Below are 27,811 nucleotides of genomic sequence, written 5' to 3'. Positions count from 1 at the left end.
AAATATAATATGACTTTTTAAACAAAAAAAAACGGCTAGGAGGGTACATCTGAGTAAAATAGGAATCAAAGGAGTCCAAGGGTAAAAAAAAAATGGTTGGGAAACACAGAACTAGAACTAGCAAGCAAAATCACACTAAAAGTAGAACATGCTGTGTGCTGTTTTCAGAGGTATTCAGTGTCAGGAAAAAAAAGACAAGTGGTGGCAGCTTGATAATATTCAATCAAAACTGACTTAAAGCATAACAACAAAGATTAAAGCTCAGAATAAATGTTTCAATGATGAATTTTCATGTCAATAAAGTTGGAAATAAATATTTGTGTGTGTGCATGCATAGTGGAACCCTCCAATAAAAACAGCAACTCCGTACAAACATAACAGACCTGATATTGTTTTGTGGGATAAGGAACAAAAGTCATGCACTGTTGTAGAGGTCAGTTGCCCAGTAGATGTGAATATACAGTCAAAAGTCCAAGAAAAACAGAATATTTATGGCAAATTAATGCAAAACTTTCAGCTCTTGTACCCTGACTATAAATTCTCATTTGCACTTATCATCATATGTGCACTTGGCTGCATACCAACAAATATACACAAAAACTCAGAAATACTAGGGTTTCTTTTTCTTTTTAAAAAAAGGACAAAAGAAACTGACACGGATTCTCCAAATCCAATCTATTACTGGCAGAGTGAAGGTTTGTAAGATATTCCAAAGATTCTCCATCTGAGATTAGTTAGGTAAATAGATGCACACACATCTGCGAGCTGGCAGAGACATTAGCACACCAGGCGAAATGCTTAGCGGTATTTCGTCTGCCGCCACATTCTGAGTTCAAATTCCGCCGGGGTCAACTTTGCCTTTCATCCTTTCGGAGTTGATAAATTAAGTACCAGTTGCGCACTGGGGCCGATATAATCGACTTAATCCGTTTGTCTGTCCTTGTTTGTACCCTCTATGTTTAGCCCCTTGTGGGCAATAAAGAAATAAGATGCACACACATGGGTGTATGCACTGAGAGCTCGAACAAACACACCAACTCACCCCCTCAACCACATATTTACAAATACCAGAAAGTCTCTTAACTTCAAAGGTGTTATTGCTTTGTTAGCAACCAGCTTGAACTCTCTTGAAAAGAACTGCAATAAAGCTCAAAGAAAAACATACATACATACATACATACATACACACACACACAGAGAAATCCATACATACATACATAAATGCAGGTGTGCAGGCATACATATGTAATCATGTACGTGTATTCACATGTAATATGCACATATCGGGTGGTTCCTCTAGTAACGTGTACCTGCAGTTAAGAGACATGTGTTTATCATTACCTTCACCTTCATCATTATTGTTATTATCCATTCTATTCCCATTGTATCAGTCACTAGTGAGTCTCAAAATCTGTAACTCTCAACACTATGACACCCTCTCATCCATTAGTTGCTATCCATTTCCTGTGAGGTCAACTCTGCCACAGAATTGTGATAGCATACGATATTCCATCTGTTCGAACTCCACTTCATAATCATGATCATGATGATGATCATCATCATCATAATAACATGAACGCTAACAATTACATATCAAATCCCAAACTTAAATATTGGCTTTAAATGTAAAGGGAAACAACTCTTAGCTATGTGTTACCTAAAATAGCCTTAATGTTTAAAAAAAAACGTTAATATACATATATGCTTTTATTTAGAAAGAGAGAAGGAAATAGACAGTGCCTGACAAACATACACACACACACACTTGTGTGTGTGTGTGTGCGTGTGTGTATATATATATATATATATATGCATATGCTTGTGTGTGTATGTGTATATATATTTGCATATTTATGCATATGTAACAGATGTGATAATGAAACAATGTTGTTTCTAACCTTCATAATGTCTGATTAAATTTCTATTGATTTCTTCAGATTCTAACATTTTGGGAATTCTACGAGCGTTGTGATCAAGCAGCTCGGTCAGCACATGCTGTGAGGTAAGTTCTCCTATCCCAAATGTGTGTGTGTGTGTGTGTGTACTTCTCAACCATGTAGTCTTGAGTTCAGTCCCACTGCATGACATCTTCAGCAAGTGTCAAGGATCTTCTACAACGCTGGGCAAACCAAAGCCATGTCAGTACATTTGGTAGATAAGAAACTGAAAGAAGTCTGTTGTGTATATTAAATTAAATGATGATGATATATATATATATATATATATATATATATATATATATATATATATATATATAAAAGAAGTTTGAAAATGCCAATACATAAAAAATGAATTTTAATTAAAAAATTTTGTCAGAGATATTTTTAACATGTTTCGGTTCTTGTAAAAACGAACCTTATCAAAAATACATATTTAAAAAAATGAAATTAAATGAAGAATTCATAATTGTTCCTTACTGGTGTCAATAGTCCACGTTGGGGCATTTTTGGGGGGTTGTAATAGTAGTAGTGACCGTGTTGGTAATGGTAAATGGCAGTGGCCTCTGTCCGTGTCAATAGCAGTAGTTGATTGGTTGTAGTGGTGATATATATATACACACACACACACACATACATGTGTGTGTATAATGCATATGCTTGAGTATACCCTTGTCTAGAAATCTTGTAATGATTGTAAATGAGTATCATTGTCATACATGTGAAATAATTCATTTCTAGTCTTCTGTAAAAACGCCTGGCCTTGGGAAATTTTACCTTGCTTGGGAACAGGTAAGGGTTGGTGAGAAGAAAAATGGACCTTAAATGAGGATGATGATGATGACAGTAATGTAGTACATATATGCACTAACCAACACAGTAGCTAACTGAAACCTGTAGCTAGATGATGAAGTACACTGCCATCACTAATACTTCAAGCATTTTTGTTTAAGTTATTTTCATTCATTTTGTGAAAGTCTAGCAAATCGAACTAGTTGAAGAATAGACACCACTGTTGCAGTCACAAATACCTAGAAATTGAACTTGAATCACTGTACATAAACAATCAGACAACATGAATGCAATTTGCTCAAATATTTGTGATGTCATCAGAACACTAACCATCTAGACTTCTGGTGCTTTTTCTGACAAGAGCATATTATATATTTAGGGTATTTTAGCCACGAACCTACAGAAGCAAAGAGTAAACAAACAGACCAAACTAGAGCAAGAGTCCATGAGACAGTAGCAGCACACGCCTGACCATAGCACCAATGGATAACAACTATTTCATTGTGGCAGGACACAACCTAACCAGCTAACTCCAAGAAACACATTATGGTGACTACTGTTAAACCTGATCCATCATCTCATATTAAATTCAGACTATCTTACTTGCTGTAAACATATTTTGTCATTTATAGCAGCAACAACATTTAGTTGTTAACAGGAAGGAAAAATATTTTTGCATTTAAAATCTCAACAGAATGTGCGTTCATTCAATTGTCATCAGCTTGGTATCAAACTGTTACCCTGTTGACCCACGCACAGAAACTTCTTATCATTACATTGGTAATTGTGAAGAAAAGACAGTATGCAACCTAAACTTCAAATGGGTCAAAGATCTGAATATCTACTAGTAGTCCACCTTAAATATATATAAGTTTATATATGTATGTACACTAGGCATGGCTGTATGATTAAGAAGTTTGCTTCCCAACCACATGGCTTCAGGTTCTGTCCTACTGCATGGCATCTTGGCCTCTATAGCTCCAGGCTGACCAAAGCATTTTGAAGAGATTTGGTAGAGAGGAAACAGAAAGAAGCCTATCATTTGTGTGTGTGTGCATGCATACATGTGTGAGAGAAAGAGAAAGAAAGAGCAAGTGTATGAGTATTTCCTTATCCTAGCTTTGCATTATATTTGTAAATGAGTATCTCTGTCATACAAGCAGTGTTCATTGTTTCCAATCTTCTTTGTAAATGGGTCTGGCTATGGGAAAATATTAACTTAGAGAAACAGGTGAGAGAAAACATCTGCCTCAACAAATTCCATTCATCTCATGCAGTCATGCAAATGAGAATGTTAAAATGATGGTGAAACAAAATAGAGAAATAGAACTCAATACATAAGAGTATATATATATATTTATATATATAGGCAAATCGAAAATAAAGACAAAAGCAACAAAAGTTGAATGTATTAATTTAACACTGAGTTTAAGATGGAAAAATGTTGGAATGTGTGACATCTTGAGCATGGCTCTTCATCAGAAAAAGACAAGATGATAGGTCTGGAGAGAAGGAAAAGAATAGTCCAAGAAAAGCACTTGTGTGGCTACATGGCTGAATTGACCTGAAGTGTTTATATATTCTTTTATTCTTTTACTTGTTTCAGTCATTTGACTGTGGCCATGTTGGAGCAGCACCTTGAAGGATTTTTGTTGAACATTTCAACCCTAGGACTTATTATTCTTAAGCCTAGTACTTATCAGTCTCTTTTGCCAAACCACTAAATAACGGGATGTAAACACACCAACACCGGTTGTCAAGTGGTGATGGGGCAACAAACACAGACACAAAGACACACACACACAAATATATACATATGACAGGTTTCTTTCAGTTTCTGTCTACCAAATTCACCCACAATGCTTTGGTTGGCCTGAAGCTATAGTAGAAGACAGGTGCCACACAGTGGGACTGAACCCAGAACCATGTGGTTGAGAAGCAAGCTTCTTACCACACAGCCACGCCTGCACCTATATATTTACATATATAAATCAGCTGTAATATTACATCAAGTTTGATATTTACTGTGCATGAAACTATTGACTCTTGGGTCAGTTGTGTAAGTTTACAGCCAATTTAAATATGCATACATAATATATTCATTATGTGTACATGTGCATACATGTATGTATATATTTATATAGAGGAATAGACACAACACACAAAGTATCACTCTCTTTAACTTCCCATCAATAGTAAACCTATGGTAGTTTTTGGAACAAAATAACTGTATCAACTTCTTATCATCATCATCACCACCACCTTACCATCACCATCATTGTTTTCATCTGCAATTCATTATCTCTCTCATGAGTATTGAACACATATCACATCATGAGTAAATGCTTGACTTACAAAAGCAGTTAGACACTAGAGGTATTAGTGTATATGTGTAAGTATATGCATGCAGGTGTAAATGGTTGATAGTTGTAATAGAGACATTAGTCTCTCTCTATCACCTTTCAACATAATTATATATGAAGAAACAGTAGAACAATTAACAACATAATAAAAATAAGTTTTATTTTTGATGATGCTTGGTTTTATAAATCCTGTGTCACTCAGCTTAGCAGCCGCTGATTAATTTGTAATCGGTATTGGAAGATTAAGAGCTTCCTTGATGCATGCCAGAGGAGCAAATAGCTATCATATCGATAGCATCGTGGTGAAGAGTGCTTCGTTGAGGAGCGAGGTGTTGTCACGTCGAAGGTCTCTCGCTCAACTGACTTAAAAAGTGAAACAAACTCTTTAAGTACTAGATTTACTATGCATGCGCACTCGAGGGGCTTCCGGTGGTGAAGTCCCTTGCGCATGCACAGATAGTACTTCCTCAATGGCAGCTATAATTTCGCACCACTACACAGGCCTATGTGTGCTGGAGAGTAGACAATATTTGTAGAAACCTGGAATACAAACTAGTGTCACACGGCTGCAATCCAATGATTGAAACTAGTAAAAGTGTAAACATCAAAATTTTTCAAAAAGCATCCCACTCATGTTAACATAAAAATATCAATAATTTCCAGACTTTTAACTTGTGACATAATCGATTATATGAGATGTTAGTGTGGCAGTCATGGAATGTTGTATACAATTTGCTGTCAAGTTTGTTTTTACTTATCCTTATCTATACTAGTCAATGTGTTTGGAAAAAAAAAGTGTTAAAGACATTATAGAGAAAAAAATTGTTGATCAAACTCTTTTTTTTTTTTATTTCTGTTACATATGAAGAAAACTGTTTTCAATTTTCTGTTTTCAGAATTATCAAAACGATGACTTACATGTTATTCCTTATTCACATTGAAACTTGTGGTTACTATGCAGTGTCTGATTATGAAGGAATTGGTAGCAACCAATGGGTTTACAATGGCACTGGAAATGCGTGAGTTGATAAAACCTTTTCTTCTTTCTCAGATATGTCTACTATTATTTTGTTATACTTTTTATTATCTATTATTGAAGTTGCCACAAAGCTAGTGAAATGGTGGTAGAGTAGATTAGACAAATACCTTTGCTTATTTAGTAGTCGTCTTCTCTATTTTAAGAGTTCAGACTGTACTAACTGTTGGCATATTTAATTTTAGTTTCCTTTATATTGAGAGTTCAAATCTTACTGACAACTGGCTTGCTTTTCACCATTTTTGGTGAGCAAAATACATGCCAATCATATCCTGGAGATTATGTCAATTAAATATTTTCCTCTCCTACAAACGTGTGGCTCTGTATCACCATAAGAAAATATTATTAATATTACCTGGATCTTTGGATTTATTTCTGCATTGTTCCTTGCAATAATATACAGTAATCCTCTCTAGGCTTTTTTTTGTTTGGTCGTTCATTAGAGATTTTCTTGCCTCTGGTTAGGTTTCATAATTCATATAACAAATTGAAAATGCAAGTGTGTTGATAGAAAATCTCTATCATCACTGGGGTGACTCTAGAATAGACTTGGTTCATGATAGTGTTTGAAGCGATGATCTGTTGATATCTTTATTGCACTACTTTATACAAGAGTCATTTTTTTACTTCCAGTAATGTATATGTTTATGTATGTGTGTGTGTATACACACATATAGAAATAGATATTTATATGTGTGTGTGTTGGTATGTATTCCATTAAATTACTACTACTTTACTGAATTCCATTTTGTCTTTTCCAGCTACATTAGGTGTTTCTATTTGGCTACCAAAACAGCGACTTCTATTGGTAACAACCCAAAACCCACCAATGAGCTAGAATTTGTATTCATGACATTCTATTGGCTGTCAGGGGTTTTTGTTTTTGCTCTTCTTGTTGGTCAGGTAAATGTTTTTCTTGTTTCTCTTTTCCCTTCTTCAAGGAATTTTATATGTATCTGAACTCTGATATTCTTAACTAGCTGAACATAAACAACTAAAAACTGCATCCAAGTAACTTGTTAGTGGTTTGCATTGGTAAAAGTTGCACAATGAAGTTTATATGCCATGGAGGGAAGCAGATTATGACATTGCAGGTGTGTGTTTTCTCCAGGAAGTATATTGTTTACTTAAAATATTAAATTCCCTCCTGTAGGCCTCGAGAAGATAACAGGAACCCACTCCAGTATTTCTTTCCCAAAAAGTGCTTTTTATAGAGTCACCAAAAACTATCTGCAACTCAATTTTGAAATCAAAAACTAATAAGGTATTTTTCAGAGCAACTAAACCAGCTATTACAAAGATAGATTTCTACTCTTCCAAATTCTTCCTCATCACCCCCATATCAGAAATTGTTTAAATTTAACATCAGCCATATTAACCTCATTTCTTGTTTGAATTAAGGTGGGCTCATAAATGCTGCTTGAATCTTCCTTATAGTTTATTGATCGGTTTAATCTCCTTGCTGTCTATATTGACTGGTATCAGTCATATTTTATGATTAAACTCTTAAGATAGTGTATCCCATAATAGATATTTAAAGACAACAATTAGAATATCAATCATGCAGTGGAATTTAGCTTAAATCAGTCACATTTTATGTATCTCTAATCTGTAATAAGCTTACCAGACATCTTTGTCTATTTGCACTCAATTCACTGTGCATTGTGCATCATACATCATCATCATCATCGTCGTTTAACGTCTGCCTTCCATGCTAGCATGGGTTGGACGATTAGACTGAGGACTGGCGAACCAAAAGGCTGCACCAGGCTCCAATCTGATCTGGCAGAGTTTCTACAGCTGGATGCCCTTCCTAACGCCAACCACTCTGAGTGTGTAGTGGGTGCTTTTACGTGCCACCAGCACAAGGGCCAGTCAGGCGGTACTGGAAATGGCCACGCTCAAAATGATGTTTTTTACATGCAACCTGCACAGGATCCAGTCCAGTGGCACTGACAATGACCTCGCTCAAATGTTTTTTCACGTGCCGCCAGCACAAGTGCCAGTAAGGCAACGCTGGTAATGATCACACTCAAATGGTGTTATTTACGTGCCACTGGCACGGAAGCCAAACAGCTGCTCTGGCAATGATCACACTCGGACGGTGCTCTTAGCGCTCCACTGGCACAGGTGCCAGTCATCGGATTTGGTTCAATCATGATATCGAGTTCACTTGCCCCAACAGGTCTTCGCAAGCCGAGTTTAGTGTTCAATGAAGGAGAGGTTGGCATGGGTGCCAGTCATCGAATTTGAATCGATTTCATTTGCCTCAACAGGTCTTCGCAAACAGAGTTTAGTGTCCAATGAAGGAAAGGTATGCATAAATGAACTGGCTACACCCATAGCAGAGGCCTTGGATTATGGTCTCACTTGGCTTGCCGGGTATTCTCACGCACTGCATATTTCCAAAGGTCTTGGTCACAAGTCATTGCCTCGGTGAGGCCTAATGTTCGAAGGCCATGCTTCACCACCTCATCCCAGGTCTTCCTGGGTCTACCTCCTTCACAGGTTCCCTCAACCACTAGGGTGTGCACTTTTTCACACAATGTATGTATGTGCACACGCGCATACATATACCCAGTCAGTTATATATACCAATGCACTGATTATCTTATCTTTGCAGTAAAAACATTAATTAATTTGAGAATGTTAACAAATAATGAATTGCTTTAATAATTACAGAAATTATAGCTGATATGATTTATTCTTTTTTTAGTTTGTTTCAGGTTTTAATGTTTTTCTTCTGAAAAAATCTGATATTTGAGTTATTTTTCCATCATTAGTTTCCAATTTCTTCATCAACAGATCCGTGATATTGTACATGCTGCAGGACAAGTAGAGGCAAGTTACAGAAAACAGATGGACATTACATCGTGGTACATGCAATCCATAAATTTACCAAAAGAAATGCAGGGAAGAGTCCGGAATTGGTTTAATTACAATTGGGAACAACAAAAAACTTTAGGTATATCCTTCACAGTTCACTATTTTACAGTTTCTCAGGATAGTTTGCATTGTATGATCATGTGATGTGTTGTGCATTAGAAGACACGTCATGTTAAGTAAAATTGTGGTTGTGGCCAGTCCTGGTGACACATAAAAGGCACTCATGCTGGTGACATATAAAATACACCCAGTACACTCTGAGAAGTGGTTGGCATTAGGAAGGGCATTCAGCCATTGAAACCAAGCCAAAACAGACTGGAATCTGGTGCAACTCTCTCAATTACCAGCTCCGGTCAAACTGTCTAATCCATGCCAGCATGGAAAATGAAAGTTCAACGATGATGATGATGATTCAGTGTTTATATTTATAGATTTTGGGAGTTAATTGGTTTTGCAGTTATATTTAAATTCTTGCAGCTAACCAACTCAACTGTAATAACATATGTGGATGGTATGGAACCTGTTTGTCAGCCCATTAGAACTAAAGCATTTTGAAATCTGTATGAGTATTAGAAAACAATGTATGATCATTGTACTGGACCTCTATGTAAATAAACAACAATGATAATTTACTGGGGTCAGATAGAAAATGTGTCTAGTTCTTAGCTAAAGACTTATAAATCAATGTTGCATTGATGCCATTATGCTATATAAAATTTTATTAGAACATTTAAATACAAAGAAACATGAAATAAGAAAGAGAAGAAAGGAAAAGAAAGAAAAGGGAAAAAGTTGGGGGTGAGTAAAGCAGCAGGAGAGGGAATGGGCAATGAGCCACATACCACAGAACAAACGGTAATGACTGTGGTGGCATTGCCACAAAGAATGGCCTGTGACATTCACTGCAGCAGCCACTTCACTTCACAGGGCTTATTCCTCCAATGGGCTGCCATTATCCCTATTTTGCAGATGAAATCAGTAGTACAGGGTTATAGAACACCAGATATCTCAACAGTGACCAGCACAAATTGATATTGTATCTGAAATAAAAAATTCGACACTTGCTACTCTATTTAACCTGTAAGCAGATAAGTGGTGACCAAGATGTTGCAAGAGAGATTGTAGTAATGTGGTACTAATTATTGGGAGGAGGAGATGGAGGGATACTTGCAGGAAAAGTGAGAACGATTGTGGTGTAGTGTTAGTACTTACTATGGTGTTGTCTTATAGTAGTGTTGTGGTACTTATAGTGGTGCAATTGTACCCTTGGTAACGAAATGAGACTTATCGTAACCTCATGTTATGTGGTGTAGTGTGATAAAGTCTGAAATGATAATGGAGAGGTTATAGTGATTTCATAGTAACTGTAATGATATACTGGTTGTTTCTGTGGCATGAGAGTATACTGGTGTGGTTTATATAGGAACCAAATAATGAGAATAGAATGAAATTACTCTATACAAAATACAGTAGTCTACTGTTTAGCTCTGTTTGCATGGAAGAGATGAATTGCCATTGAAATAAGTCACAAGTCTATCATAGGTAATATTGGGATTCAAATTTTGGCACAAGCCCAGAACATTTTGGAGGAGGGGATAAGTTGATTACAGTATTCAGCTGGTACTTATTTTATTGACCCCGAAAGGATGAAAGGCAAAGTTGACCTCAGCAGAATTTGGACTCAGAATGTAAAGATGAACAAAATGCCACTAAGCATTTTGCCTAATGTGCTAAAAATTCTACCAGCTTGCAGCCCTATCATAAGTAATATTTTTAGATCTGATATCTTTTCCACTTTACATGTCTGTTTCTGTCAGCAAGGTAAAGTGAAGTATATAGGATTAGTTGTCGAAACAGAGACAATGAAATGTTTAGTATCATTTTAATCTCAAGGTATACATGTACCATATCCGCTTGGACTGTTATCATGAGAAAGTTCTGTGCAGCAGTCAGTTACAAAGTTATCTAGATTACTTAGATAGTTCTTGATAACTACTGTGGAAGTTTTGAGCAAACTGACTCTGGCACTTGATTCTGATTTTACTGTTTAAACTGTATTGTTTACAAAGTTGTTAACTTAGGAAAGGCATGAATCTGAAGCAGCAGAATCATAATTTTTATAATGCCTATAGTTATGATGATGATTGAGATTTTAGAGAGCTAACCTAATTATTTTACAGTTTCTAGTTTAATTCTTCAGCATCCTAAGCTAAAACCATATGAAGCTCAGCATTGCCCTTCATCTTTCTAGAATCACTAAGTTACCAGTAATAAACTACAATAAAATTGGTTAACTATACTCTTTTACTTGTTTCAGTCATTTGACTGTAGCCATGCTGGAGCACCACCTTTAGTCGAGCAAATCAACCCCAGGACTTATTCTTTGGAAGCCTAGTACTTATTCTATCGGTCTCTTTTGCCGAACCGCTAAGTTACAGGGACGTAAACACACCAGCATCGGTTGTCAAGCGATGTTGGGGGGACAAACACAGACACACAAACATATACACACACATACATATATATATATATATATATATATATATACGATGGGCTTCTTTCAGTTTCCATCTACCAAATCCAGTCACAAGGCTTTGGTCGGCCCGCGGCTATAGTAGAAGACACTTGCCCAAGGTGCCACACAGTGAGACTGAACCCAGAACCATGTGGTTGGTAAGCAAGTTACTTACCACACAGCCACTCCTGCGCCTAAGAATGCTTACAGCACCTAGGTTTCCCAAGCGGTCACCCATCTAAGTACTAACTAGGCTCGATGTTGCTTAACTTTGGTGATCGGGCGAGAACCGGTGCTTTCAACGTGATATGGCCGTAATATAACTTTTTCTTCAAAATATTTACCCTTGAATCTAGGAATGAAATCCTTTTTTGGCTGGGTCCACTCTTTATCTATGTGATATCAATTCAACCAGATTATCAAAATTCATCTTTTGATGTAGTACTGACATTATGAATATCATCAAATGCTGTTAAAATTTGGTAATAATATTTTTATCTATTTATTTATTTATTCTTAATAATGACTTATGTGTCTTTATATTTCAGATGAAAATTCTCTGATTGAAACTTTACCCCGGAAGATGAGAATAGACTTAGCAATTCATGTACATTATAGCACATTAAGCAAGTTAAAAATATTTCAGGTCTGTATCAGTTTTAACTGAAAATTGTGAAGAGCTATATTGTTTTTAACATTGATTGGAAGTTTCACTTGTAATCTACAACCCTAAACCTAAAGCCTGTAGCTTCATTTCTCAAACATGAAAGAATGAGTTTTTTCTTGTGCTGTTCTCATTAAGATGAAATTGTCCTCAACTAAAAGCCAATATATTCTATAAAAATATTAAATCTTACAAACTCCATTGACCACTCTAGATGATCCCAGATATTTAACATAACCCAGACTGTATCATAAAGTTTTGTTTCTATAACAAGAATATACTTTGGTTGACTCTATGCAAAGCAAGACTGTAACATACACACAGTAAAATATTGCTCAACAATTAGTATGACCTCCATGACATATGTGCTTCTAGATTGTATCCAGCTCTGCACTGTTAACCTGTTTTATGGAGACCTGCTGAAAGTTAGCGACATCAGGCAAAGATGGTGGCTGCAACTATCTGGTCACTGCTTGCACCACCCTGAACTGGAAGCATCCAAATTAATCTTGTGGAACACACTTCTTAGTGATGTAAGAAGCAGGAAACCTCATCATACATCAACAACTTAATTGTAGACACTGGTCTGAAATGTGTCCAAGACCTCAAGGCAGTAATAGTGATGTTTGACCGAGAAATGTGGCAGGTAGACTTTGTTGTTGTGGCCCAGGTTGGAACCTGACCATAATAATAATAAACTTGTTTAGCAAGGTTTTATCTATAAGCATGCTACAATACTGACCAGTCATCAAAGCAAGTCTTCACTTTGTTTTTTTTTAATTAACAGTATAACCCTCTCAAGTCATCTGAATTACCAACTCTTTAACAACTTCGTTTAAAGGGACCTCTATGTTGTCACTCAATCTGCTAAAATGTGCAGCCAGATCTCTCTAAATCAGACCCTACTACTTAAAGAAGCATGAAATGATATTTTGGATAATATAATCTTAGATACACTATAGTTGAAAAGCAAAAAGGGAGTTAGGAATAGTTTGAGCACCTTTGACTATTGATGTACTGGATCAGGTTTGACCTGGGGATAAACAACTCCTCTCAGTCAGTTCTCCTACTGCCCTTTATTGTTACCCATTCCATGTCACCCTACTCCCAAATCCATACTTATACAAGTACAATCTTTTCTTCCAGAACTGCATCTTGTTAGATTTCAACCTAACTTAATTATCGCTAGTCTTCAGTCTTTGAAAGATCAAAAGCACCCCCTCCTCTTCTTCAGATTATCAAAAGCACCCCTCCTCTTCAGATTATCAAAAGTACTTCTACACAACTAAGCATTATGATAAAGTAGATTTGGGTGAAATTTTAAAAAATAAATACCCACATTTAAATGATAATATTTAAATATATGTATGTAATATTTCAATATATGACGTTGTAACTCAATGGAGCCTTGTGGCTCACCAGATCCTATCAAACTGTCTAACCCTACCAGCATAGAAAATGGACGTTAAATGACGACAACAATGTGCAGAGTTATTTGATAAAAATAGTGTATCAGTGTATTGGTGACATGCTCTAAATTTACCTACCCTCTCTTCTCCTCTTTTTACTTTGTGAAAGCTTTCATAGGTTATAAGCAAAGCCTCTATCTTCTCTCAGGTGGTAAAGTGGCAGCAGAATTGTTAGATCATTGAATACCTCTCAGTATTTGTTTCGACTCTTTGTTCTCCAAGTTCAAATTTCAATAAGGTCAACTTTACCTTTCATCCTTTTGTGGAGGTAAGTAGAAGTACCAATCCAGAGTAGTGGATCAGTAAAAATGTTAAAGCATCAGATGAGAGGCTTTGCAATATTTGTTCCAACCCTTTGGATGTCACTAGTACCAAGTTGTCTCAGTGCTGAAGTGCTGACCTTTCCCTCAGACAATATTGGCAACACAGAGAGGGGTTACTCACATACACAGGCAACCACCAGCCTTCCACAAAAACAACTTGCTCAAGCATACTCATACAGATAAAGATAAATGATCAATCCTAACCAACAGAATGCTCCTCCCACCCTCTCTGGAACATAAATAAAAACAAATATGTAATTTATAACTTCCACCTGAGACAATTTGTTATGTAAACTTACCTCAATACGAAATCTGTTTCATGTATACATTATTAAATAACTTTTAAACCATTTTTTTCTTTAATAGGACTGCGATCAGAACTTGTTATTTGATTTAGTTGCCAAGTTACGACCAGTACTTTGTCTCCCAGGAGATTTTATTTGTCACAAGGTTAGTCTATTCTCTAACTTCTACTTACTTTTTAGTAGTTCATATGTCATATATATATATATATACACACATACACAAATATATAGTGGGGTGTCTCCTGCATTCATTGATGAAGATTCAGTTGTTCGATCAACTGGATAACTTGCTACTGAAGTAACATGTAAGTAGCTGAGCAATGCTTAGACATTTATATCCTTAACATGATTCTCAAGTAGAGTCAGCATGACACAGTCTGTGACAAGGTTGTACCTTTTGAATTACTGGTACAATCCACCTACTACACAGGCTTCTGTGCAGTTTATGTCTACCCAATTTCACACAGTTTAGATTTGACTAGAGTCATAATAATATTTGCCCAAAACACAATGGTATCAAATCTAGGATGTCTTGATTGCAAAGTGATCTTCTTAAAAATTTGACAATATGATATCAACATTATATATATATATATATATATATATATATATATAGAGAGAGAGAGAGAGAGAGAGAGAGAGAGAGAGAGAGAGAGAGAGAGTTTGATATATATTTATGTGTGCTTGTATACACATACTTTTATTTTGTCAAGTATTATATTCCTGGATATGGCATATATCCAGTTAGAAAGTTAACCATTGGTTTCACACCTGCTACTGCATTTGGCAATAGTAAGTATGAAACCAGTGGTAACTTTCAGACTGGTTATGTGACATATCCAGCAATATACTGCTTGACAAAATAAAAGTATAACCTCTCAAATTCTCTTTTAGCGTGTGGTTTTTTTCTAACTTATGGACAACTGATCCAGAATATATATAAGTATATTAATATGTGTATGTGCGTGAATATACAAGGTGGTCAGAAAATCTTGTTACCTCCTACCAAAAAGTAATGAGAACAATAGAAGAACAAGTAATGCAGTAATCCAAAGCACAAACTGGATTTAGTTTATTCACTTTCATTGACACTGTCACACATCGACAAGGTCTGTATGAACACCATCATTTTCATGGCACAAAATGATGCAGCACCATGTCATGTGTGATATTTTTCGAAGCTGTGCTTTGGTGATTGTTGCAAAGGCTTTCTGAACAGCACCCTTCTACTGATGGGTATTCTGGGGTCATTCATGTGAAATTCTTTCCTTGATAGTACCTTACAGAGCATTATCGCAAGGCATGAGGTCTGGACTTCTGAGCAGCCAGTCAATAGGTGCTGGAAGTTGTTGCGATCCTTGCCCTATCCATCTATCCCGAAAATCTTCATTTAGGTATTCCCAGACAGTGATAGCATAGTGGAGTGGGGCACCATCTTGTTGAAACCAACAATCATTCAGGTCAACAGTCAACCTCTGGAGCTGTGGAACAAACCATTCCCTTAACATGGCCAAATAAGATTGCTGGTTAACAGTGCCCTCAAAGAAATAGGGTCCTATCAGATGCTTACTTGATATGGCAGCCCAAATCATTACATGTGAGGTGGGGTTGTACTAAAACAAAAAATAGTGATAATAATAACAATAATAAACAATATGTAGGGGGTAACAAGACTTTCAGACCACCCTGTACTTTCACCAGTAGCTGTACAAAATATTTGATGAATCTTTTGCAGTCATGTTTTTTAAAGATTTCTCATCATATTTGCAATACTTGCAGAATCAGTAGATCATCATGGCAAATATCATGTGGTTATTTACTTACATCCTTTACCTTCTGAGTTTGAATCCTGAAGATGTTGATTTTCGCTTTTCTTCATTCAACATCAGCAAAATAAATACTAGTCAACTATACCTCCCTCAACAAATATTTATGGCATTACATCTTAAGGTAGAAGCTTGCTCAGTGACACAACTAAATGGCTAGAGCAAGTTTTCAACTCATATCACCATGTTTGTTTAGTAGTCTAGCACATTAACCTTACAGCCATGCTATTTATTGTTCCTCTGAAATTATTATTGTACAAGAAGTATATTTTCTAAAATATTTTTGTTATATCTCAGGAGGGTCATTTTATCAATAATCAACATGCACTGATTCAGATTCACTTCTTTATCATTTGTCAATTCGTTAACTATTTAACCAACTAATTGATCTTTTGATTAATCAGTCAGTTAATTAATCAATCAGTTATATTTGTCAGTCTTTTCATTGCTATTCACAACCTTTAGAGGGAGCATATCTTTGAAGAGGTCACATATGGTAACAGAAAGGCTTTCATAAGCATAACTTAGTAATTGATTAGTCAAACAATCAATTAGTTAATTTGTTAAATAGTTTACCAATTGACAAATAATAAAGAAGTGAAATAGAACCAGTGTGTGTTTATTATTGGTATAATGACCCTCGTGAAATACAGCAGAATCTGTTTCAATGAATGGCTTCACAACAAGTCCTTGTATTTACCATTAAGTTATAATGCTTTTTAAAATTTTGTTTGGTGTTTTCATGTATATATTTTAATAGTGACTTATTTTGCCTATTCTTCCTAGGGAGAAGTTGGTAAAGAGATGTACATAGTAAACAATGGGCAGGTGGAAGTAGTTGGAGGTTCAGATAACAACACAGTTTTGGCAACACTTCATGAAGGCAGTGTTTTTGGAGAAATAAGGTAAAAAATCTCTATGTTCTGAGTTCAAATGTAAATGGGTTGACTTTGCCTTTCATTTTTGTAGGTTTGATAAAATAAGTGCCAGTTGAGCACAAAGTTGATATTATCAACTACCCATTCCCCTAAAATTTCACTCCTTGTGCTTATAGTAGAAAAAATTGTCTTGTTGTTCTACCACTATTATCACCATCCACAACAAAAATAAGAATAGAGTGTTTCACAGAAATATTATTACACTCCTGCAACTGGTGACATGGCAATCACTTAGATTGGGGTCATAGAATAGACAATTGAGGTTTGGTGTCTCTGATGACAGAATATGATAATTTCTTTTAGTCAGCCAGCCAATATTAAGTATAAGTCATGGTTGATTGACTCATAAGAGTAATGACTCAATCAACGATGACCTATAGTTAATATTTAGACATCCTATAATCTTTAATAGGTTGTAATTGCCATCAAATACTTCATCTTCTACTATGTCATAGACAAATCAGCATGAGATCTCTCTGGGTTATTTACTTAGTGGTTAACACAGGGATGAGAAGTAAACGAAGTGAAATAACATGTCTTTACCAGGAACTGAACTTGCAAACACTGACTTGGTTTGCCACTCTACAGCACTGACACCGCTTAACACTATACAATAAGAAAGCCATGAATAGTTTGTAGTGACGTCATCTTGAGAGTCTCCAGTACGCATGCGCAGGGCTGGAATCTTCTGGAAGGCCTGCGGAAGTTCCCTCATGCGCATGTGCTGGAAACTGGTGGGGAAAGTTCTCTCGCGTTCCCTGCTTGCGTCTCTGACTCGAGACGCAGCTGCTGAACATTGCAAACATGTTTTCACTTGCAGTTCACCTACGCTCCTGTCCCAGACACATGGGATTGGTCAGCTCTGTTTGCAACTGGAGTTTTCTGTGATATTGTATCACAATGTTGAATTAACTCCAGCTTTGCTGTTTTAATAACCAAAACAGTTTCTCCAAGTTATGTATTAACCAAAAGAGAGATTAACTCCAGATTTGCTGTTTATCCAACCGTGGTTACTGAGAGTTAGAATGTACATATTTTTATATACCCGAACTAGAGTGTTATATGTTCGTGGTTGTTATCTGTCTGAACGTACATTTATTTATTTACCAAAACTGAGAGTATTGAATATTTGTTATTGCTGAATGTCTGGACTGAAACATATTTTGTAGACACCCATAATAAAGAGCATTATATTGTTCAGATGCTTTCTTGTCCTGATATTATTGTTTTATCAAAATATTAATGTAAGGAAATTGTGTAGCACCCTTTCAGTGCAAAACACACAAATTTGAAATCTTCCTCCAGTTGCAAACAGAGCTGGTCAATTCCATGCATCTGGGACAGGAGCGTAGGCGAACTGCTAGTGAAAACACATCTGCAATGTTCAGTGGTTGTGTCTTGAGTCAGAGACACAAGCAGGGAATGCGAGAGAACTTTTCCCGCCAGTTTCCAGTGCATGCGCATGAGGGAACTTCCGCAGGCCTTTCAGAAGGCGCATGCATACTGAAGACTCTGAAGATGACGTCACTACAAGACCTGTTTATTCCTCCCAAACCTACCTTAATTTTTCCCTTAACTCTTGCCACCTGTCATCTAATTTTTATGCACTTTTGCCGACATCCAAAATTATTCTCTATTTTATATTTTGTTCTAGCTTGTTGGCGATATCAGGCAGTCGCAGAACAGCTGATGTCCGGTGCAAAGGCTATGTTAATCTGTTCATTCTATCAAAAGCTGATTTCAATGAAACAATGAATGATTACCCAGAAGCACAGAAGCTGTTGAAGAAACGGGCCAAGTAAGAAAACCAGATTCTATTGGAAAATGTAGAGGTAGTGTGAACCCATTGTTGTTAAAGTAATTCACTTTTAGATATTACAAGCTAGCGTTCAAACAAATATGAGTGGAGTGTTGTCTTCACACAGTGTTTTTCTGGTTTGAACTAATCCAAATAAGACCACCAGGTCTTCCTGAAAGACTTAATGCTAAAAGCAAACTGTTATAATTGAATTTTGGGGTTATTTTCTAGTCAAGGTACATTTTGCTTCCATAGACTGTCTGTTTTACAATATATACTTTTCTTACATCTTTACAGTGATATAGTTATCAGAGAAAAGGCTATCCATTTATATGCTCTGAAACTATGTAAATTTGTGATCAGTTTCTTTCCCATGTTAGCATGGAAAATAAGTATAAAACAACAGTGTTTGATCAAAATTATATCATTCATAGAAAACAGAAACACACTTTCATTCCAAGAGTGGAAACCAAAACATGCAGATGGTCCTGAGGTTCAGATATATCTACCAGACTGCATGTGTCCTTAGCAGAGACACTTAACATTCTGTGGCACAGACCACCTAGCTATGCAAAGTATATTCAATATCATAACTGAAACAGAATTGTGAAGCTCAAAAAATTTTTCTTACATTAAAGTGTTGGAATGAGAGCCCCTCATAGACCACTGGAGAAATGAGAGTTGCTACCATTAATATTATAGGCATGTACCAATCAGTAAAACTGGTTTTCACCAATCCAGATTTACAGTCCAATTACAATACAGTTTCATTTGTATTATATTATTATGGTTTCCTGGTGTGTGTCACTTGTCATCCTTACTGTATATAACTCTAATTCAGTTTTCTCATTTACCCTAATCACCCTTCCCAGACAAGCAGACCACTGAAATTCTCTTCCATCCATACTATCCTATACATATCAACCAACAGAAGTTAGAACAATCTCACCAGTTCAAGAATTCCTACAAAAACCCTGATCTCTGAATCTCTTCTGATTAATTGATAGAAACAAAAAGCTTCATATTTTCTCCTCTCGAAACATCAAATTTTTTGGTTAGATGAAGAAAGGAAGAAGCTATGCCAAAAGTTGTAAATTTGGTAACAATACTAATAAGACAGACATCATAATGCCATGATGAACATTTAAATTTTCCTTATTGTCATCATAATTTCTAACTTTGTCATTATGTTAGAAATTATTGTCATTATCATTATCATAATCATGCTGTTTTACTTTGCTATAATCAATTGGACAAGCTTTTTAAATATCATCCCTCAAAAATTCTTGATCTTGTATTATCTTTGAGGCTTAATGTTTTTCAACTCCCTACTCTTTCATATTCAGCTGCTGGCTCAAGGGTACCGGCTGCATCTATTAATGTTCATTTAAATTATCTGTTGTCAGATAAATTAGCCAATTATTTTACATAGCATGATCAAAAGTATCTTTCACTGGCTTACCTATGATAACCAATAGAATTCTACTTGCACTTATCAGAGGAGTTAAACTCAACATTGCAAGCCAACAGGGTACAGTTTCTTCTTAAACATGTGAACCATTCACTCAGTGGTACCTATTCAAAGCTGGGTGGACTGAGCTGTTGTGAGTTAAATGGCTAAAGACATGACATAATGCAGGCTACACCACTAGTCATCTAATATCACTGGTATAATGCTAGTAATATTAGATGAGTAGGTTTCTCATGTAGATTTATGTCTAAAACAGATTCACTTAAACTTCTTCATTGTTATTTTCTGGATTTTGTTTTTGTTGTTTCCTTTTGTTTTGTTTTTGTAGGAAGCTTCTTAAAGAAAATGCCCGTTTAGCCAGACAAGAGGCTAAACAGGAATGTGAAGCTATCATCAAAAGTCCGAAAGAAACACCAAAATTTTTAAAAACTGTAATGAAGGTGACTATTTACATATCTGCCTTTTATAGTCTTATAAATTTTAATTTTTATTTCATTTTTCAGATTTAACCTTTTTCATACTAACCCAACTCTGATCACCTCAGATTCTATAATACAAAACTTCTCATTTTTAAAGCATTCATATTTAAATTTAAAATTTCCACCATAATTTCATATAGGTATCTTTTAAATCATGTTCCATATACCAGCTCAATAACAATGAAAATATTCACTATGTCACTCAAAATTCTTAATTTCAAAGTTAATAGGCAGAAATACAATAACAAAAGAATTAAACTTTCTCAATTTTCATTGATGACTGATTTTACACACTAGCTATTTCTTATTTACTTTGTATAAATGTGTGTAGATTTAAATGTAATTTCACATTTCCACATATAGTCACTAAGAGGGATATAAACATGTATGTGCATGTGTGTAGCTAATTATTTATTATGCTTTTTGTATAGTAATAGTTTATGTCAGACAGTTTATAGTATTGTTCATACAAAAGTTAAAATACTACAAAATATTTTAGAGTTTTTATTATCAATTTGCAATTTGGAAATTAAAAATTTACCACATCATTACAATTTTTTGAGTGAGCAGTCGTCAGATAACTGGACATTAAGAAATCTTCCAAAACTTTAAAACTAGGTGGATATTATCACAGCTTTATAGAGACTTCTGTGATAAATTTCTTAATGACTTTACCTGCAATAGTTTCATGTTTGCTCTACCTGCACTTAAACAACAGTTGTTTGAATTTTGTTAAGGATTTTGTGAATCTGAATAGTTAAGAACATTGTTTGTATATTTTTCAGGTTATGAATCCTGAATCTGAACTGATGCAAAAAATTGAGTCTAACCAGGCTAATCTTCCAAGATTATCCAATAGCAACAACAGTTTACAACGAGACCCTCATATTGATCTGTCTTCATCAACAGACCGGACATTAAGTGATAATCAAGTCAACTCTTTGTCATCAGGAAGTGTGAGTGAAATATAATTACCAATATTTCATACAAGTTGTTGATGCTGATTCATTGATATATGTCTGCTTGCAAGATTATTTTTCTCAAGAACCTTTTAATGTCTCTAAATAAATGATCAGAATTATACAGTTTGGTTGAATAGCATTAGCTCTGACTGAATACCTCTGAACAGTTTACATTGGATCATTCTTAGTTTGCTATCAATAGATGATATTCTGATTTTATTGAATCTGTCTTTCCTATAACTATATCCTTCTGAAACTTCTCAGCTGTCACATTTTCCCTCCAGCCATTGGCCTCCAAATATTGAATCTGAACATCACCTACAATAATCTGACCAAATTATCCCTCTCACCCACCTTACTCTAAACAAACTTAAAAAGGTTATACATGCAACCCTTTTTATCAGACTAAAACATAAAAAAAAAGAATATCTACTATATTCAAGACATACAGGTCCAGTTTAGTCAAAAAGATCTGGTCTAAAAAAAATCAAAAAGGTGTGAAGAAACAAACCCCCATCAAAATTAATTTAACTGATCCAGTCAGTCAGATCTTTCAAAATGTATAGACTTTGGGATAATATTTTTTATTTTATAATCTTTTCCCATTACAAAATTACACCCAAGAAGTGAAATTGCTAAATAAGGTATCAGACCAATAACTCCCTAGTCTTTAGTTTAGTCTATATTTACTGTATTATGTCCCTCTGTAAGAGACATTATTCCATTTTTTTATTCCATATTGTTACCATATTTAAGAAATTGTTAATTCAAACAGAAGTTACATGGAAGATTGCTGTTGCCACTGCTGCTATTGGCAGAGGCAGTGGTGGTGATTATTTATCTTCCACTCTCTGATTTGTTTTATTCTTTCCCTTCTTCTCCATAGCTGTCTCTTTCAGATATTGCTGATGATTATTGTGTTGAAGACAGTTTGTTTGGTGATGATGATGTTTTTGAAGAAGATCTTCTAGATTTGGCAGATGATGTTTCCAGTCCCTCGTCTGACAACAACTCTAATGTATTTCTGGTTAATGTTGAAACCAGCCAAAGTACTAGTAAGTATTCAGTCTGGAAGTATATGAAAGTATATTTTGTTGGTGTGAGGAGAGTGAAAGTGTATACTTCAAGCAGTGCTTTTCACTAAATAAAGAATATTCCTCAGATATACTTTGCCATTATAAGGTCACTTCGTTATAGTATCAGAGATGATTTTCATCTTTATACAGTTTTAATGAATAAATTAGCCAAATGAGAGCCAAATCTTGACCACAATCAAATACATGTGCAAAGGAGTTTCAGGAAAGGAAAATGTGAAGTTTTGACATTTAATCTTTATTCCAAGATTTTGGAATCTCGAAAGTAATGGTTTGACTATGGATCAAAACCGACTCATGAACTCAACTTGCTGGGAAATTCCTGTTGTAGCTGAGTGGACAGGGTATTGAGCTGTCTGTTCATACTTCTTGAGTTTATGTCCACTGCAGGCATTGTAATGTGATTTTGGAAATTATATTTAATTTTAAAAACCCTAATTCATCTAGCCATTGAGAATAGGGACCAGGTGATGTGCAATATAACATCATTCTAACCAGAAGGCAATTTCTCTCGTCACTTTACCTACATGAAGCCAGAACCAAACCTTTCAGTAATATAAGCAGCATTCTTTTTTGCTAAACAGTTCAATGTGATATTCTACAACTAACAGAAATAACAGCTAAATCTCCTTCATGTCACATCCTACTGTCTTTATAAACATTAAATAATATAGTCCAACATATACTTAAAAAAACCAAGTTGATCATGGCTAGAATGCTTTAGATCATAGATTTGCTCAGTCAGATCAGACCTGGGGTTGAACAGCAACAACATTAATTATATTGGTCTTGAAGTACCATCAAAGGTCATCAGGCATATTCTGTTTAAATTTCTGAGATTGAGGACAGTACAAAAATTATTGGTAGTGAAAGAAAAGGATTGCATCTCTGGGAAGGTATGATTAGGAAAAATGTCCAGATTAGTGTCTGGTTTGATGAAACAAAGCTGGAATGACAAGAGGACAGTTGAAGAATGAATCAAGAAACTGACAGTGGAGATGGTATGTATGTTTGCTTCTTCAAAGAAACAGAAACAGTAGTAATGGTTTTTGCAAAAAGGGGGAAAGAAAAAACATCACGTATGTGGATGTGTAACTGGAGCAAGTTGATGTGTAAGGATTTGCCAATCATTTAAATGAGTTTCTTTCAGGTGTCAGCTAGAATGTTTGTGTGTGTAGGAATAGTACTGAGCCAGATATCTGAATAATGTTTCAATGTTGCTTACACTTTATTGTTAATTGAGGGTTAGTAACTATTCAGAGCTGGATAGTTTTTCCACATGAAGAGGAAGTCTTGTCTTTGGGGCACAAGTTTGGCAGTGTGATATGAGACCATGGCAAATTGTCAAAGATTGTGAGGCCTAACCTTCATATTAACTTCATAGGATTTAGTTGCATGTTGGTTTTATTGTACCTCCAACATATCTTGATTTTATTTTTGCATATTTATTTCTCTTTCTTTTCTTGCAGACCAGTCAACAAGCAATCTGTGTTCTCATGTGAGTTCCCAGGGACTTGGTTTTACATCTAACAACAATAACAACAACAACTTGCCTGAAGTTGAAATTCAAGCTGTTCCAGATAATCTGCACGATTTCTGGCCTGCACCGAACTTAGTAAAATCTTGGTCACACAATTCCATCAATGTTATGAGTCATTTATTGAATACAGAACCAAGAAAACGGAAAATTTCTATACATTCAATGAGTAATGATAGTATCCCTAATGCTTTGAAAACATGTTCAAAAATATCTAATATTGTCCCAGTGAAAGACATAAGCATTCCAGTTGAAAACCGAGTAACATGTGCAGTTGAAGTTCACCAGCAGGAATGTATAAGTAGCCCTGTACAAAAAAGCATCAGCTGTAACCAGCTTTACAAAGATGAAGAATTGTCCACAAAACTACATTTAGTTAATCCATCTAGTCAGGAGACATTGATTTATGAGAATAACAATCAAACACCAGATCTCCTTACACAAATTTATCACAACAAAGACTCAACGCCTTCACCGAAACAGTCAGAAAGTAGTCAAGAAACAACTTGTTGAATTTTTTTATTAACTTTTTTGAGGCAAACACTAAATCGCTTGTAAGATTCTCAGTCTGCATTCTGCACTGGTCATCCCTAGTCACCACAAGGTTTTTTTTTTAATTCTCAGCCTAAATCATTTGATAATCTTTAATATTCAGTACTTTATAATCTTTTTTTTAACTATCTCTAATAACAGAAAACTCATAACAACTGTTATTATCCATTATCATAAAATATAATTTAGTATTAAACAGTAGCAAGCAAGAATGAAGGAAAACAAGAAATAAGCTTCATGGAGGCTACATATCTTTGATAGCCAGTTGAAGATAATTCATTTCATTTTCATTGGTTATTCCTCTGGCTGTATCACAAAAGGCCAGTTTGCCTTTACAGTAAATCTGATTCTTGTACCTAATCACAAGGAATTCAGAATTATGTAATATTTCAAAAGTGGCAAGTTGTAGGACATGGAAGATGTCAGATTAGATGACTTTTGTCTTGCTGTATAAACTATGATTGGTGAAATATCAATGTTATACCTTGATCGACTCAAATTTCCCCTTATGCTTAATCAGAAGAAATTTATGTTATTCAGTATCTCATCTAGGTATTAATATCTATATTAGAGATATAAGATAAAATTTCACCATGTTTGTTGTTATATTTCACTGATATTATAGCTAAAATTATTAAGTATTATATCTATATAATTACATGTATAAAATTCTATATTCATTTGGTTATTATACATATATTTAGATGTTTTACTTTGATGATACTTTAAGACTTGCTTTCAAACAACCATGTCATTTCATATTGAGTATAAAATGTAAAACAAAATTTGAATACATATTATATTAGTAGAATTATAAGATTTTCTTAAGAAAATGTTCTAATATTGATTAAAAGAGTGAGAAAAAATATTTAAGATATAGTATTGTATGAAATGTATGAGAACAAAAGATTCACTGCAATTTTACACACACACACATATATGGTGGCCTCAATAATGTTGGTGCCACAAAAAATGCACCTGTCAGGAAGGGTATGCATGACATGGTTCTGTGTCTCACTAGCCCTATCAAATCATCCAACACATGCTGGTATGGAACACAGACATATAATACCGATGTCAATTATATAAATATTATCATTGCTTTAACATCCACTTTTCTGTGCTTGCATGGGTAGAATAGAGTTTATTGAGATAGATTTTCTATGGCTAGATGCCCTTCCTGTTATCATCTCTCACCTGTTTTCAAGCAAGGTGATATTTCCCCCATAATCAGACATGTTTCCACAGAATGTTCGAAATGAATGACACTGCTTGTATAACAGTGTCACTCATTTACAACTATCATGCAGTGTCAAGACAATGGTGTATCTAGATTTGGATTCGGCTATGAATATTAGCCTGTAATATACTGGGTTACAAAAACCCTTAAGTGGAAAAAAATATACCAAATTTCTGTTCAGTCTTTTCCCCCATCCATGAGGATAACCCAGTACATTACAAAGTATTATTTATAGATGTGTCAACATCAAGATTCACCATTAAAATGATTAGTTTCTATATTTTCATAATGCAAACACACTGACACACACATATACATTAGTTGTATATATATTTTCAATATAGATGTGTGTGTGTGTCTCTCTCTCTATATATATATATATACACACATACACACACACACACACTGTCTCTAAAAGTGACTAAGGGTGCAAGTCAGCACCAGCATTGCTAGAAATAAGAGTCAAGACAACTCTTAGCCATGAACAGAGCATTTTCTGTTCAAAGAGCACTATCCATTGGCTAACAAGGGAAACAGCCTCCCTACTGCAAGTGAGAGCACCAGATCACCAGTGATTTCAGATCAAATTAATCCTCATCAGTGACTAAAATGGTACTTTACCATTTTACTGAATCAGCCACTGATTTGTATGGTATTTTCTATAAACTGACAAGTCGAGTTAGCTTAACCATAGTCAATGGAGTAGCATCACCAATGAAGATTAATTTGATCCGAAATCACAGATGATCTGGTGCCCTCGCTTACTGTAGGGAAGTTGTCTCCTTTGTCAGTCAATAGATAGCGTGTTTTGAACAGAAAATGCTCAGCTCATGGCTAAGAGTTGTCTTGACTCTTATTTCTAGCATTGCTAGTGCTGACTTGCACCTTTAGTGATGGTTTGTATTTGTGCCTTTTGGTTTTAAATTGCGACTAACGACTTTGATAATTTATATAGATATGTATGTGTATATATATATATATGTCGTCATAATCATAATATCCATGTTCCATGCTGTTGTGTGTTGGAACTGTAGGAACTTGGCCAAGTTCCTACAGTTGGATGACTTATCACCAACAACTTTACAGTGAGTACTGGGTGCATTTTTCATGCTGGGACATAAGGTATTAAAGTATGAGAGAAGGGACCAGAGCAAAACAGGTTTCTTGTTGTAGAGGGTTATATGAAAGCATGATGGGTACAGCCTGATTTTGAGCAATGACACTACTTGACTGCTCTCCCAAGCACAAGCTGCACAGATGTGTGCCGTCCTACCAGGGATCCACATTTCCCTGTGCAAATGGGACAACATTTGGCACCTCTTAGAGTAGGTACTCAGAGAGCTTACCATCCACACTGACACATGCCTTCAATTCCATCATGGAAATCTTCATTGATTGTTTTGCCTTTCTCAGCAGTGGCCAGTCATAGTATGCAACACATAATAAAGATATTAAAAAATCAAACAACCCTTGTGCCTGATGCTTTTTAAAGTGAGGAAAGGCCTTGCTCAAGGCCAATAGCACTTTCTCAATAACATATGCATTTGCTCAAAATAGGGAACTAATCTACATGACTAGGTGCAGGTGTTACATCAGTTTTCTTTCTCCTAGAAACATATCTAGA

The 27,811-nt window shown here is 35.3% G+C and overlaps 1 protein-coding gene and 1 pseudogene across 4 annotated transcripts in view; one reads left to right on the top strand and one right to left on the bottom strand.

Moving 5' to 3' along the window:
- LOC106872261 (cyclic nucleotide-gated channel beta-3) overlaps positions 1-27,634 on the top strand; it is an 846,337-nt gene extending 818,703 nt beyond the window's left edge. For all 4 annotated transcript variants that reach the window (XM_089354856.1, XM_089354849.1, XM_052968620.2 and 1 more), the window contains 12 exons: positions 1,938-2,002; positions 5,989-6,111; positions 6,890-7,031; positions 8,934-9,093; positions 12,078-12,175; positions 14,352-14,435; positions 16,903-17,021; positions 18,709-18,852; positions 20,652-20,763; positions 21,588-21,758; positions 22,651-22,819; positions 24,328-27,634. In XM_089354856.1, coding sequence (XP_089210982.1) covers positions 1,938-2,002; positions 5,989-6,111; positions 6,890-7,031; positions 8,934-9,093; positions 12,078-12,175; positions 14,352-14,435; positions 16,903-17,021; positions 18,709-18,852; positions 20,652-20,763; positions 21,588-21,758; positions 22,651-22,819; positions 24,328-24,908 — 1,968 coding nt within the window. In that variant the 3' untranslated portion in view covers positions 24,909-27,634. The remainder of the gene's footprint in view (positions 1-1,937; positions 2,003-5,988; positions 6,112-6,889; positions 7,032-8,933; positions 9,094-12,077; positions 12,176-14,351; positions 14,436-16,902; positions 17,022-18,708; positions 18,853-20,651; positions 20,764-21,587; positions 21,759-22,650; positions 22,820-24,327) is intronic.
- On the bottom strand, positions 11,731-11,849 carry LOC128250059 (5S ribosomal RNA; annotated as a pseudogene).
- Positions 27,635-27,811: the final 177 nt, after the last annotated feature.

This window comes from Octopus bimaculoides, chromosome 1 (assembly GCF_046866305.1).
Source record: "Octopus bimaculoides isolate indiv1 chromosome 1, ASM4686630v1, whole genome shotgun sequence".
Classification (NCBI taxonomy): Eukaryota; Metazoa; Mollusca; class Cephalopoda; order Octopoda; family Octopodidae; genus Octopus; species Octopus bimaculoides.
Note: the sequence above shows the minus strand (reverse complement) of the source record. Positions and strands in the feature narration are given on the sequence as shown.